Source organism: Balaenoptera physalus (assembly GCF_965194825.1).
Source record: "Balaenoptera physalus genome assembly, chromosome: 16".
Taxonomy (NCBI): domain Eukaryota; kingdom Metazoa; phylum Chordata; class Mammalia; order Artiodactyla; family Balaenopteridae; genus Balaenoptera; species Balaenoptera physalus.
Genome location: NC_138898.1, coordinates 76,385,414 through 76,399,628, shown reverse-complemented (window position 1 = coordinate 76,399,628; position 14,215 = coordinate 76,385,414). Strand labels below are relative to the sequence as shown.

Genomic DNA, 14,215 nt, shown 5'->3' with positions numbered 1-14,215 from the left:
AGCAGTGCTCTTTTGAGGCAATGGAGGAAACTGCCAAATCCACTCCAAAGGCTAAGGGCTCTGGACCCCTTCTCCCAGGACCCTGTCTCCCAGCTAAGCCCCCAAGGGCAGCTGCATGCAGACTTGGGGAGGGAGCCTTGGGCCAGAGCCTGGAACCAGGTTGAGTCTCTGCTGCCCCTCACATGCCTGTGTCATTGGGTAAATCACTTCCTCTTTCTTAGAAGAGATAAGAGTAGGGAAAAGACGCCCACAAGAGCCAGTCCTGCAGGAGGCCCCATAGATGTTAGTCTGTCTCCTCTTTCCCCCTCTTTTTTTTCTCTCTGCGCCTTTTCCTTGTTTAGGAAGTAGAAGCTGACCCTGACAAGTACCTCTCAGGGTTGTTGTTAGGAGAATGGTTGGGTAGTCCCTGAGGATTGGAAAGATGAGGGGTACGAATCCAGTGGAGGAAGGAGCCTCCTTCCATAGGACAGAGGACCTCATACACGCCACAGACACAGGCCTGGCGTGGGGCATATCATGGAACTGGGACTGTCAGAAGCTGCTGAACAGGCAACTGTGTAATAAAACCAAGGAGACCCTGAAGTGTCCTTGGGCTTGGGTGGGGTGGGACACATGTGTGACAGACAGGTCCACCTGCCAATCAGAAGGGAGCTAATTCTTAGCCACTGGTTGTGGGGGGGGGGGCAAGAGGAGTGAAAGTGGCTGTTGGGAAGTGACAAATAAGGGAAAAGCAGAAACTAGAAAGGGGAAATGGGATGGCCCTTGGGGGAGCCCACCCAGAGAGGGGGAGCCTGTGAAGGCTCTGTGCATGACCAAGAGACCTGCCCCGAGATGGGCCAGGGGACTTCCTCTGACAACCCCCATGCCTGCAATACCTTTCCCTGCAGCACCTGATGCAACCTGATGGGATGAGGCGGGAGGGCCTGGAGCCTGGGAGCTGTGCCTTCCTTGGGCAAGAACGGGGAAACAATCAGGCAGGCATGGACACTGCTGCCACCTAGTGGAAATGCCTGTTATTTGTCTAGGTTGCTAACCCTAGGGTTGTCCTCAGCTGAGCACTAAGAGACAGAGTTTGGGCATGGGGGAGACCCCTGTGCCCCTGCATTTGAGGACACGAGGCAGGGGGTAGGCTCAGGGAGGAAAATATATGCCATTGGGAAGTGTGTTGCCCACATCACTTTGCCCATCTATGCCTTGTCTCCCTCTTCTATAAGATAAGGGCAGCAGTACCTACCTCATAGGATTTTATGATGGTTAAATGAGTCAGTCCATTTAAAGTACTTGGCATAGTAGCAAGTGCTCAATAGATGCTATCTGTGGTCAATCCAAGGGGTAAGTGGAGATGTTTAGCCCTGTCCCCCCTCCCCCCGCAAATCCACTATGCCTGCTATACGAATGCAGCTTTCCTTAGTCCCGGCTTTCAGCAAGATTGCCCAACCAAGTCCCCCTATCTGTAAATCCTGGGGCTTCCACTGTTATTGCTCTATCATCAGCATCAATCCAAAGGCTCTGTGGGTCCCAATCCCTTCCCTTTGGATTCGGAGGCTTGGGGGGAAGGATTCCAGATCCTAGCACTTTCTCTCTCCCCTCACCCTAGAGGGTGTGATCAGAATGGCTCTGGGCGGTGACATCACAGAGCCCTCACCCCATCACCAGAGTGGAAGGACCATGAGGCCGTGGCAGTGGGCGCAGGTGTGGATGTGGCTGGCTGGGCTGGGGACCGTAGAATCAGGTGGGAAGCTGTCCTGGGAACAGTGGGAAGGAGGAAGGCTGGGGTGTGGGGTGCCTGCCCCTGAGAGGCTGGGAGGCCAAGCCTGGGCTTTTCTCTTTGCTCTCCATGCTTCTCTCCCATCCTCCCTGCCTGGCGTGGGTTCTCTCATGGAGAGCTCAGCTGACCCTCAAGAAGTTCCTGGAACAAAATCAAGGCCCTCCACAGCTGTACTAGGGCTCTGTGGCCTGGCCAGGCCCTGGGTCTGCCTCAGCCTCTTGGGTGGGGGGCACGGGTCTGTTTGGCTCTTTCACAGACTTTGCTCTGGGTCCCCAGCACCCAGCCTGGAGAGTGCCAAGGCCTTGGCCTGGGGAGCAGAGTCTCCACTCTTCCTAGACAGACCTGACTTCTTTGATTACCCAGACTCGGACCAAGCCAGGCTCCGGGCCCTGGCCCAGTTCATTGGAGAGAGACCTGTCATCTTTGTTAACTCAGGTATGACCCAGCTTGAGAAGGGGCTGCCCTCCTTGCCGGGGCCTGGAGGACAGCTGCCCTTGGCCCTTTGGTTGGAGGTGAGTCCAGGGCCCCTGTCTCAACCTCACTGTCTAGCAGGTTCCGACTCCAGGCTCTTCCATCACATCCTGGTGGGCGCTCTGGTGGTGGCCTTCTTCTTCCTGCTTTTCCAGTTCTGCACACACATGTAAGGCCTGTCCCCCTCCCCAAGCCCCGCCCACCTCAACCTTCCTTGGGAGAGGCTGAAGGACCCAAAGTCCAGGGAGGCGGCGGCGTGACCTCCCACCTCTGATCTCCGCACCCCATAGGAGCTGCGAGAAAGGGGCCTAAAAAGCCGGACGAGTGCCCTGGACTCTGCCCTGAGTGTCCATACCCGCCCTCCTCTCCTGCTGATGAATAGAAGTCCTCGCTTCTTTCTCCCTGACTGCTCAGCGACCAGCCCTGTCCTGCGGTCCACCAGTCATCATGCTTTCTCTCCCCAGGCGCCTGCTCCCTTCCCAGCCCCAAAGAACTGGGTGACGAGGGCCTTGGTGGCGTTCACGCAGATCGTCTTTATTAGCGGTCTGTAAAGCACCTCCCAGGGTCCCCCGACCCCAGACTGGAGGAAGCCTTGAGAGGTCTGTAGCACCAGGGACATGCCAGGGCCCGAGGGCAAGATGTGCAGCCTAAGGGGGAAGGGACCGGGGGCCCCCCACCTGCCCCGGGGTCGCTCAGCACTGGGAAGGCTGGGGGGCAGCCACCGCCTCCCTCCCCCAACACCCACAAACGAGTTTGCATTCGGACGAATTAATAAAATAAATAAGATTCCTCAGGCCTGCCTCCCCTGGAGAGGAGCAGTGGGGACGGCCAGCCCTGAGTGAGCCCACGGGCGTTAGATAGGGTGTCCCCTCCCTCCCAGGTGACAGCGAGCTGAGAGGAGTTTGCAGCAGGGGGGCTGGCATGGCCTTGGCAGCAGGGCCTCCCCGACAATTCTGTGAGTCCTGGTCCCCTCAGGCTCCCCACAGCCTCGAGCCCTAAGCGGTTGGGAAGGGGTGGGCCTTCTTCCTCTTCCTTCGCTTCTCCAGGGCCCAGGCGAGGTGATGGAGACAGGGGCTAGGCAGGAGGGAGAGGTCCCCTCTCCCTGCCTTCCAACTCACCTGGTCCCAGCCCTCAGCCCCTGAGGGGACGTGTCCCCACCCCTTCGGAGTCCATCTGTCAGTTCCCGGGGGCTGTCAGGGCAAGAGGCCCCTGGCTCCGCCCCCCACCCAGCAGCCCCAGAGCCCTGTCCCCACGGCGCAGGGGCGGGGTGGGGAGGGCCCCCGGCCCCACCCTCAGTCCTGGGTCTGACAGGGGGAGGGCGGCCGGGAGCCCCGGGGCCGGAAGAGGCGGCAGGCCCCGCGGCAGATGAGGAAGAACCAGTAGAGCTGCGGGGCTAGGAGCAGCGCGGCGCCCAGGTTGACGTGGGCCGGGATGGCGAGTGGCACGGCGAGCAGGGGCAGGCCCGCGTGCCGCCCGTAGGCCCAGTACAGGTAGGGGAAGAGCAGCACCCGGCAGCAGAGGAAGCTGAGCAGCATCAGGGCCCCGTTCACCTTGTGCAGCAGCGTGTGCTGCCGCTTGTACTGCGGGCGGGGCGGGCAGACAGGGGCGGGTGAGGGGCGGGGCGCCTCCGGCCACGCCCCCGGCTCAGCCCCCGGGCCACCTCCCCCTCGGCCCACCTCCCTGCCTTCCTTCCCTCGGACAGGGGCCAGGTTAGGGGACCCCAGGCCCCGCTCCCCTCCACCCGCCCCGCTCCGCCCTGACGCCTCCCCTATACCCCACCTTACAGCCCCGACTCTTCACCTGTCCTTTAAAGCATCTCCAATCGGTCCCTAAAAGTGCCCGCCCTTCCCCGGTCCTCCTGTCACGCTCAAAACCCTCACTGCCCCTCTCACCTGGATGAGGATCTTGCCAAGGCAGACGAAGGGGGTGCTGACCTCTGCCATCAGCAAGCAGCCTAGAAAGAAATCTCCCTTGCCTTGACGCCACACCTGAGAAGAGAGGAAGGAAACAGCCTGGCCTGAGCCTGGATTCCTGGGCAGCACCTGCCCCGCCACCCCACCCCCACCCCCGTCACTTTTGGGGATGCTTCACTCTGAAAGTCTGAGCACAGGTGAACAGTAGCTAAGCTGGGAGCAGTAACTCACCGTAACCCTCCAACCATCCTGCAGGTGAGATGGTATCCCTGATACTACAGATGAGGAAACTGAGTCTCAGAGGCAGTGGCGTGTAACTGCAGCTCCAAAGCACCACAGCTGGGTGCGATCCACCCTCTTGCTGTTTGGGGCTGGGCTGGAGCTCATTAAACCCTCCATGGGGCCCTCCATCCTGGGCCTGCCCTGCTGCTGGGACCTGGACCCAGGGCTTCCTAGGCTCCTGCAGTGCTGGCATGAGCAGGACACGGGGGGCCCTGGCTCTCAGCAGCCCCACTCACCACCGACAGTGGGAAGCACACGAGCACCATGACGGCATGGTGGAGCACCATGAGGAACTCCTTGTGCAGGTAGCCGCGTGCCACGGCCCAGGTGCTGCCCGGGGCTCTGGTCCCCCCTTCGTCCCCTCCGTGCCCCTTGACCTGGTGCTTGTGCCAGTGACAGAGGAACATGGCGTAGATGTCATAGATGAAGTAGGGCACTGCAAATTGCGTGTAGGCAGAGGAAAGCCAGTGTCTGTCGGACAGAGAGAAAGGTGGGTCAAGGAGGAAAGGGGATGGACAGGGCAGCTGCCAGGTGCCGGGGTCCATGCTGGATGCAGCACAGGAGTCAGATCTCAAGTGATATTCGTAACAACCCTGAGACAGAAGTGGACTCTCAAGTTACAAGGGTAGAGAGTGAAAAACTTGCCCAAGGTCACACTATCACACAGCTGGTAAGTAGTAGGGCTGGGATTCAAACACCGACTGACCTCAGGACCCACCCATTCTTCATATTCATTCACTCATATTCTCCCTCTCTCTCTCTCTCTCTCTCTGCAATATGGTGGGAGAAAAAGGAAGAGAGACCAGAAGACAGCCACAGACCTGAGGGCCGAGATAGAGTGAGAAAACAAGCCAGACCAGATCTGAGAAACAGCTGAGATCAGGACGAATTACAGCAGAATAGTAATTCTGGGAGTGGTGGGGAGAGAGCATATTGGCTGACATTAATTGACTGCTTATTACATGCGGGCACTATTCTAATATTCTAAATATTTTACACGCAGAAACTTATTTACTCCCCACAGAAAGCCTATAAGGGCTTCCCTGGTGGCGCAGTGGTTGAGAATCTCCCTGCTAATGCAGGGGACACGGGTTCGAGCCCTGGTCTGGGAAGATCCCACATGCCGCGGAGCAACTGGGCCCGTGAGCCACAACTACTGAGCCTGCGCGTCTGGAGCCTGTGCTCCGCAACAAGAGAGGCCGCGATAGTGAGAGGCCCGCGCACCGCGATGAAGAGTGGCCCCCGCTCGCCACAACTAGAGAAAGCCCTCACACAGAAACGAAGACCCAACACAGCCAAAAATAAATAAATAAATAAATAAAAATTAAAAAAAAAAAAAAAGAAAGCCTATAAAAAGTAGGTATGGTTGTCACCCCATTTTACAGGTGAGGGAGGCTAGGTAACCTGACCAAGGAATAAACATGAGAAGTCTGGCTCCATAGCCCTCCCTCTCAGCCCTGCTGTCCCCTAGAAGATTCGAGACAGGGGTCACAGACAGGCCCCATTGGGGAGTTGGTGGTGCTGTCAGCAGTGCTTGCTCTGCTTGAATGTGGCCCCATCTCTTGTTTTTTCAGGTACAGCCAAGCATTAAGGAGAAAACGCTGAGCAAAAGGAGTCAAGAGCAGAGAAAGTTCCATGCACTTAGAGAGTAAACAAAAATGAAAAGTGCATGAATATGCAACATTGCATTTTTCTTCTCGAGTCAGCACATGAAGCACCTTCTCTTAAATCTGTAGTCCTGTGACAGGTCCGAGGTGGGGTGGGAGGTCGAAGAGGCAGGCCCAGGGGAACTCGCCCAGCTCGGTGGAGGGATGAAAGCAAAGTCAGCCAGAAGGGACGCAAATATGAGGACAAAATAAGAGCAGCTGCTGAAGGGAGAAGTGGAGTGAGACCTGAGGGCAGGCCAGCTGAGGACCAGGGGTGAGATGGAAACAGAAGGTGAACCCTGGGGAAGGCTGGCCTGGAAGGGGACAGGCAGCCCACTCTAGCAGGGATGATTTCAGGAAAAGAGAAGCAGAGACCCATGCTGGAGTGTGTGACCAGGAGGGAGAGAGAGAGGAGAGGAAGCAGTGGCCCAGGTTAGAGATGAAGGGCAGGAAGGCAGAAAGGGGTCCAACTGGCCCAAGAGAAGTTAGAGCAGAGAGTGGCCTGGAGAGTCAACCACAGAAGACACGGTGACACCACTAGCTCGTGGGGCTCCAGGACCTCCAGGCCCTGGGCTTCAGTGTGCAGGGTTAAACCCATTCCCACCCTCTTCAGCAATTAGGTGCTCAGAGGTAGGAACAGCTGTCGCCCCTGGATTAACCCTGATCCTTCCCACCCACCTGAGGATTAAGCGGGGAGGGACAAGAACAGACTGGGTGGGGCGGGGGAGAAAATGTAAGAACTGAAAAGTGACCTCTGTAAGAAGACGAGAGAAGGGAATGTGTGGGGATCCAGGCTCATCTTGGACCCAGGGGTGGGAATGGGGGGAGAGGACAGGAGGAAGCCAAGTCCCCGGGGTGGGGGTCTGAAGAAAGAGTTTAGCATCCACTCTGTGTGGCCAGAACTGCTCTAGGCATTAGACACACACAAGTCAATTCCTCCTCGCAGCAGCCCTTCCAGGTAGGGATGGACCTCACTCCACAGATGAAGGAACTCGAGGGAAAGAGGGAATGTCTCTAGGTTGGGGCATCCAGACAATGTCCCTGGGGCTCAGCAGCCATCAGAGGAGGGGAACAGGACCAGAAGTTAAGCGTGGGGCGTCATCAGCACCCTCACCGGCAACTCTGCAGTGGCGGCCCGTGGGTCAACCTAGAGCTGGCCCGTCAGCACCACGGACAGGGCCCCTCTCCTCCCTCCTCCTGCTCCACCTCTCAGGCCTGGGGTTTTTTTGGCAAGCACCAGGCACTGCAGCAGCTCCCAGTGCCAAATTTTTGGCCTCTTCACCCTCCACTCTCCACCCCACCGCCTAACCATTGGTGGCCTTGTTTGTGTCATCTGTCCCTCTCATGCATAGAGCTGGGGCTGGACACCTGGATTCTGGGAGGAGGAGAGGGGTGAGCCTGGCATGAGTAGAGAAGCACCCCAGTTGGGTGCTGGTTGGAAATGGGGTCCGAGGGGTGAAAGGGTGGGAGGGGGCACGGGAGGAAACAACATTCAGAACCTACTATGATCCGAGAGGCCGGGAAACCTAGGACCTGCTTTGAGAATCCTTTTTGCTCCCCACTCCTTCTCCTCCTGGTTCTGACCTTTAAGGACAGGATGTGGATAAATTTATCCCTGGGTGTTGAGTTGCAGCTACTGCAGTTGACTTGCTCAGGCTCAAGTTAAGGGCTTGGGGACCACTGAAGGAGTCCCCTAGACGATCTGGGGTACTCAGGGGTCACATATACACACAGGCTGCTGGAATGGGGGCTAAGGTGGTCTCATGGCACTTACTGGTCATCTATGATGTGCTTGCAGGAGGTGGAGACGATGTAGCCAGCTGTGGAGGCCATGACGGCTTGGACAGAGGACACTAGCCTAGGGAGGAAGAGGGAGAAGCTGTAGAGGGAGGAGACGCGCCCCTTGGTTTCTCCTCCTTGCCGACCAGTTTCTCCACTTCTTGGGTGCTCCCTGCCCATCTTTCCCCAAGGCTGCCTTGCCCGGGACTCAGCCACACCACCTCAGGCTCCTGGACTGGCCCGGCTGCTACTCCTCGGTTCACCCGTTCCTCACTGGACACTGAGTCGCCTTCCTCTCAGGAGGACACCAGGGAGGTCATCGTGAGGTGAGACGCTGCTGAGCACGAGTGGCTGATGACAAGGTGTCCCTTCCCGGGAAGGGGGGGTGCACAGCACAGGATGGCAGGGGGAAGCCCCCGGGCCTGTTCTGGCACCACTCAGCTGCCCAGTCATCGTGCCGGTTATCCCACGGCCCCTCGGTTGCCCCTGATTCCCCCTGGTCACTTTCCCGCTCTCTCCTTGCCTGCCACCACGCTCCCCTCCCCAGCTCTGGCCCGGATTCCAGGGTCATGCAGAGTTCCACTGTTCACTCCTCGGTCCCTCATTCCCCCAAACACATGCCCCGAATAATACACAGCTCTGTGCCCCTTGCCTTGCTCTCTAATATCCTATAGGGATGTTTTAGTCACAGGCCGGACCTGTTTTGGAGGGTGGGAGGGTGAATGGGAAAGGGAGGAAGAGCAGTCTGAATACTAGTAGACCAGATGGCTGGGTTTGGATGAGGTCTCCTGGGACAGCGAGTAAGGCACAGCGAGGAGAGAGGGAAGCTTTGAGGTAGAGCCCACCGACCACTTCAGGAGCCCCCGGTCCCCACCGGGCCAAGGGTCCCTTCCATCCCCATAGAGCCTGGGGTAGCGGGGAAGGGATGCAGTTTACCTGGCTGAGACAATGACCGCGTCGGCCTCCCCCCAGCGCAGCTGGGGCAGCCGCTGGAGCGTGTTCTTGGAGAGCAGGAAGAGTCCAGGGAACACCACCCCTCCGGCCACCATTGGGGTCAGCATGGTGCTCAGGCCTCGGGCAGGGAGCCGAGCGAGCGGCCGGGAAGAGACAGGGAGGCCGAGCTGAAGGGACTTAGAGGTGGAGAAGGGACGCCAAGCCGGGGAAGGAGAGAGAGAAAGAGAAAGGGGCACAAAGGGGACAGGGCAGGGACGGGATGGGGCTGGGGAGTCAGACCAGAGGACCCGAGAAAGGGAGTTAGATGAGACTGGGGAAATGGGGAGAGACGGGGACAGGGAGGATCCGAGAAAGGGAGCAGGAGAAAGCCAGCCAGAGGGCTGGGAGAGAGCCGGGGAGGGGAGGACCGGGTGAGAGGACAGAGGGAGGGGGTACAGGACGAGGAGGATGCGGATGGGGGAGGGGAGGGACAGAGGCAGGTGGGGGGGGGCTTACGTGGAGAGGCTGGGAGGACCAGAGGAGGCGGGGTGGGAGGTGGGGGGTGGGCCTGTGGTGCCAGCTCTGAAAGGGAGGGAGGGGAGACAGAGGAGCAGCTGGGCAAGTGGTCAGCGGTCAGCACGGCTCTCCCGCCTCTCGCTGCCGCCACAGTCCCCGAGGCCCGGCCCGGAGGCTGTATGGGGCATTATGGAGAGTTCATGCCCAGCCCCCTGCCCCCTCGGTGGGGAGGGGGAGGGGGACGGGAAGTCACCAGCTTGGGGAGGGCGGGGGAGGGGGAGGGAAATGATGGCACCGACCAGACACCAAGAAACCGGACCTGCAGCAGCATCTCCCCATGCAGCTCTGAACCACAGCAGCGGCTGCGACAGAGGTGGGGGGGGAGCAGAGAAAGAGGGAGGGGGAGGCCCTTAAAGAGACAGCCGCTGCGGCAGGCACAGGGGGCTGCCTGGGAGGGTCGGCCTGGGAGGGCCGGCCTGGGAGGGCCAGGGGAGGGTCAGCTCTCCTCTTGGGGAGGGAGGTGGCCTGGGGCTCCTTGGCCAGCTGGGAGGAGGCTCTGGGAGGAGGCTCTGGGCCTCCAGATGGGCCTGACCCCATTTCCCACCAGTACTTTGCAAATGCCTGCCATTTCCTCCTCTGCCAAGGCCTCTCAACACGTGTCCCTCAGCAGCCTTGGGGTCCCAGCTTAGGGGCACCCACTCCGGCAGAGAGAAAGAGGATTCCCTGGAGGGGGGAGTGGGAGAAGTTGGTGCATCTTGCTGTCTCTGAAGGATGAGTTTAAGGAACAGATGGGAATAAAAACACCTCAACACAGTATCCTTTGGGCTCAGAGACCCCCACGTCCTTCACCCTAATGGGAGGGAGGGAAACTCTGAGGTATATGTGTATGAGGTGCCTCTGGTCCCAACTCCGCTGCAAGACTGTCCTATGATCTCCTCTAACTATTGTAACAGCACTGAGGTAACAACATGTGTCCCCTTTTTACAGGTCAAGAAATGGTCCTGAGGCCTTCAGTGACCCTCCCCAAGGTCACATAATTCAGAAAACGCAAGAGACCACTCATACTAGGCGCCAGGGTTTGAAGAGGGTGGGGAAGTGCTGCCTCTCTGAAAACCCACTTCAAGCCTGATGATGCCGCTGCCCGTGTCCTCCAGGCTGCCCGGCCTCCCCTGAGCCCCGGTCACTCTCTTTTTCTTCAGGTTTATTATGCTCCTGGCTCCCCTTCCTCCGCAACTTCACAGCCCAGTTTCCATGTGGGAAAGGACCCTGGGGATTGGCTGATTCAAGCCCCTCATTCCACTGCAAGGAAACCAAGGCCCAGTGACTTGACCAGAGTCCCGCTGCAGGTCAGAGGCCCCGCCAGAACCACGCTGGCCTCTGAGCTGCATCTCACCCTTTCATGCTGCCTCCCTGGAATTTGGCCTTCTCGTCCTGAAACCAACTGCCCTGTAGACTTCTGCATGACGTGGGGCCCTGCTACCCAAACCATACTTTGGTTTCCAAGCCTGTCCTAAGATACGCCTCAATAGTAACCCTACGATTTGCCTTTGCCTGTCCAAAGCCCATGCCATCACCTCCCCAAAGGACTGGGATTTGCAGTTTTGTGCTGCCCTCTAGTGGCGTACTGCAGGAACAGACCCTGAGAGGTCTCTGGCCTTAGGCAGCAAGAGTGGGGGACAATTTTAGAGACAATAGTGGACCTAGCTTCCTGACCTCAGCGCTTCACTTAAGCGGAAAAGGGACCCAACTTCCTGAGTGTTTACTATGCGCTGGGGACGGGGTGAGGTGGTTTATTTCATTCTTATTTAATCTTCCCAGATGGTAGTATCTTTGTTTTATAGACAGGAACCTGAGGCTTAGAGATTAAAAAAAAAAAAAAAGACAAAAAACTTGCCCAAGATAACCTAGCTATGAGAATTGGCAAAGCTGGCTTTCAAACCCATGTTTGCATAGCTCCAGAGCCAAAGATGAGCAAGGCCGCAGGGTGGTGCTGAGTTGTGGGGAGGGCCACAGACCTGGTGAAGGAGCTGTGGCTTCATTTTGGATAGTGGGCATTAAAGCAGATAGAGATGGGTTTTTTGTCTTCCAGACACCCAAGTAAGTTCTGCCTTCTGCCGGCTCCCTCTCCTCCCTAAGGTTTGGTGATAACTCACAGGTATTTTACTAATCGTTGTCAAATAGGCCATAGATTTGCAGCACAAGGGCCCAGGCCAGCCCATAAACATGTTTCGTTTGGCCAGTATGGTGTTGCCAGTATAGTATTTTCTTAAATTCTAAGTTATTTGTCAGTGTTTAAAAATTAGATTTCACATAAAAGCTTAACTTCTTTTAAGAAAAAAATCAGAAGGTCAGACAACATTGGGCCCACACTCTTAACTCCATGATGTCTGGCTGGAGCCGAGCAGCTGCTGCCCCCGCTGGATGGGATGAAAGTAGTCTTCCAGCTCACACAGTCCCCACAGAGCTTACATCTCTCGTGTCACTTGCGGGAGTTTGCAACCCCTATTTTATTTTGGCCACACGGCTTGTGGGATCTTAGTTCTCCGACCAGGGATTGAACCCGGGCCCCTGGCAGTGAGAGCACTGAGTCCTAACCACTGGACTGCCAGGGAATTCCCTACCCCTATTCTACAGACGTGAATTCACCTGACCCTCACACAACATCTCCACGAAGAATGGAAGGTGAGTATTCTTATTAAACAAATGGGGGCTCTGAAGTTCAGAGAGGTTAAATGACTTGCAAGAGATCTCATAGACAGTGTCTTTTGATTCTATATTTCCAACCCACCCACCCACGCTCACATACACACATAGTTTGCTTCTGCTCTTATCACTAACTCTTCCTGAAAGTAGGAGATCAGCTCCACCAGCCCTGGCCCCAGGAAGGATGCCCTCACCCTGTCCTCTTACTTGGATGCCACCAGAACGGCCTCTGGTCTCTCCATCTGCAGGTTGGAGTGGTTCTGCAGACCCCAGCAGAGGAGAGCAAAGCTCAGCGGGAAGAAGATGCAGCCCAGTACAAAGAGCAGGGTCATGCCTGTCTGGGGTAGAGAAGGTGAGAAAAGATGACTGTGAGAACACCTCAACACAGTGTCCCTCAGACCCTCCCTTCACCCCAAAAACTCAAGGCCTATGGGATCCATCTTTCATAACCATCAAAAGCCATCAGGCGTAGCTCTTCCCCAATCTCTTTGAGATCCTTAATGCACTTTAAATATGCCTCATCCAGAGCAACTGGACATCCTAATTTTTGGTTATCAATCCATTTCCTACACTTTTATTCATTTTCCCTGTAATTCCTGAAGCTGGTCTACACCTCCCAGTCCATCTCACACCTTAAAATTCCTTCTTTCTCTTTCAACTCTTAAGTATGTGCCTGCTTTTTCTTAACTCAACCCATCCCATCCTCTGTCCCCCCACCCCAAGCTCTTTGTGTCACCTCTCCCCTCTCCTAGGTCCTCACCTCGGAGGGGCAAGGTGGAGGCTAGAGACGGAGGCTGGTGGCTCTCATCAGCGCCCAGAACTCAGAAAAAAAGGAAGGAGGGGTGTTCAAATTGTACAGATAACTGAAATTTTTAAAATAATATTTCTTTAAAAAGAAAAAGAAAACTCAAAGCATTATCCCATTAAAGAAACAAACAAAACATGGGAAAACCTCTGAAAACATATATATTTACATGTATGTTATTTTTGTCTGGAAAAGCCTCCCCTCCCATCCACTCCAGGGAGGGGAGGTGTGGAGAAGGCCCAGGAGAGATGTAGGGAGTCAGGGCCTGCCATCCTGCACCCCTTAAGCAGCTTTGAGGGGACCTTCTCAGGATACAAGGAAGGCGTCAAACTGCAAGGGCACGAGGCGGAGGCAGCTCTACAGAGGCAGTTGGAGGGGGCGGGAACATCACCTTCCTATTGGTGGAATGGTGGACGGTTTGGAATATGCCATCTTCCCATTGGCCCACTTCTTGACAACATGTGCCCTATCATATGCTTCCTGGCAGAGGGGCCTGCTGGGGGGGGGGGAGGGGTACCTTCTAACACAGAATTGACTAATTAGCGTTCATTGATGGCTTGAAGCACAGCTAGGATTCAGGGGTGGAGCTGAAAGGGGACCGGATGAGGAGGTGGAGAAAATGAGAGCAGCCTAAGCAGTCATTGCTTTAAAAGGCAGTACAGTATAATAGTTAAGATGGCAGTTCCTAGGGTGGGACCATCTGGACTTCAAATTCAAACTCCACGGATAATAAAAGAAACATACTGTATGGCTCCATTTGGACGACGTTCAAAACAGGCAAAATATCTTCTGTGAAAAATCAGAACAGCATTTAACTTGGAGGAGGTATTGACGGAGAGGAGACCCCAGGGAGCCTTCTGAGGGGTTGGGAATGCCGTTATATGGATCATGGGCATTTACACAGGTACGCGTCCTCAAGGCATACTCTTCTAATGGGTGGAAGTGCGGCGTCTTAACCACTGGACCGCTAGGGGATGCCCTGGAATTTTTTTTTTAATTAATTAATTTATTTATTTTTGGCTGTGTTGGGTCTTCATTTCTGTGCGAGGGCTTTCTCTAGTTGTGGCGAGCGGGGGCCACTCTTCATCGCGGTGCGCGGGCCTCTCACTGTGGCGGCCTCTCTTGTTGCAGAGCACAGGCTCCAGACGCGCAGGCTCAGTAATTGTGGCTCACGGGCCTAGTTGCTCCGCGGCATGTGGGATCTTCCCAGACCAGGGCTCGAACCCGTGTCCCCTGCATTGGCAGGCAGATTCTCAACCACTGTGCCACCAGGGAAGCCCCTGCCCTGGAATTTTTTAAATGCTAAACCATCTTAGGCTCTTCCATTCCCTGAGCGATGGTTGGCCAGTCTCTGTGGGCCTCAATTCTTTCATCTGTGAAGTTGGGATAATAATAATGC

At 56.3% G+C, this 14,215-nt stretch overlaps 2 protein-coding genes across 5 annotated transcripts in view; one reads left to right on the top strand and one right to left on the bottom strand.

Moving 5' to 3' along the window:
- Positions 1–1,611: 1,611 nt before the first annotated feature.
- On the top strand, positions 1,612–2,412 carry LOC309644897 (fertilization-influencing membrane protein; the record flags this gene model as incomplete). Its single annotated transcript, XM_082429161.1, has 3 exons — positions 1,612–1,732; positions 2,045–2,203; positions 2,321–2,412. The coding sequence occupies 3 exons, from the start codon at positions 1,612–1,614 to the stop codon at positions 2,410–2,412; spliced, it is 372 nt and encodes a 123-aa protein (XP_082285287.1).
- A 336-nt stretch (positions 2,413–2,748) lies between these two features.
- The window catches only part of TLCD3B (TLC domain containing 3B), a 25,008-nt gene continuing 13,541 nt past the window's right edge, over positions 2,749–14,215 (bottom strand). For 2 of the 4 annotated variants that reach the window (XM_082430546.1, XM_082430547.1), the window contains 5 exons: positions 12,219–12,349; positions 7,855–7,938; positions 4,671–4,905; positions 4,132–4,227; positions 2,749–3,819 (listed from right to left, as the gene is read on the bottom strand). In XM_082430546.1, the coding sequence (XP_082286672.1) occupies positions 3,532–3,819; positions 4,132–4,227; positions 4,671–4,905; positions 7,855–7,938; positions 12,219–12,343 (828 nt within the window). In that variant the 5' untranslated portion in view covers positions 12,344–12,349 and the 3' untranslated portion in view covers positions 2,749–3,531. Of the gene's footprint in view, positions 3,820–4,131; positions 4,228–4,670; positions 4,906–7,854; positions 7,939–8,795; positions 9,288–12,218; positions 13,286–14,215 lie in introns of those variants that run through there. The other 2 variants (XM_082430548.1, XM_082430545.1) reach the window with 2 other exon arrangements.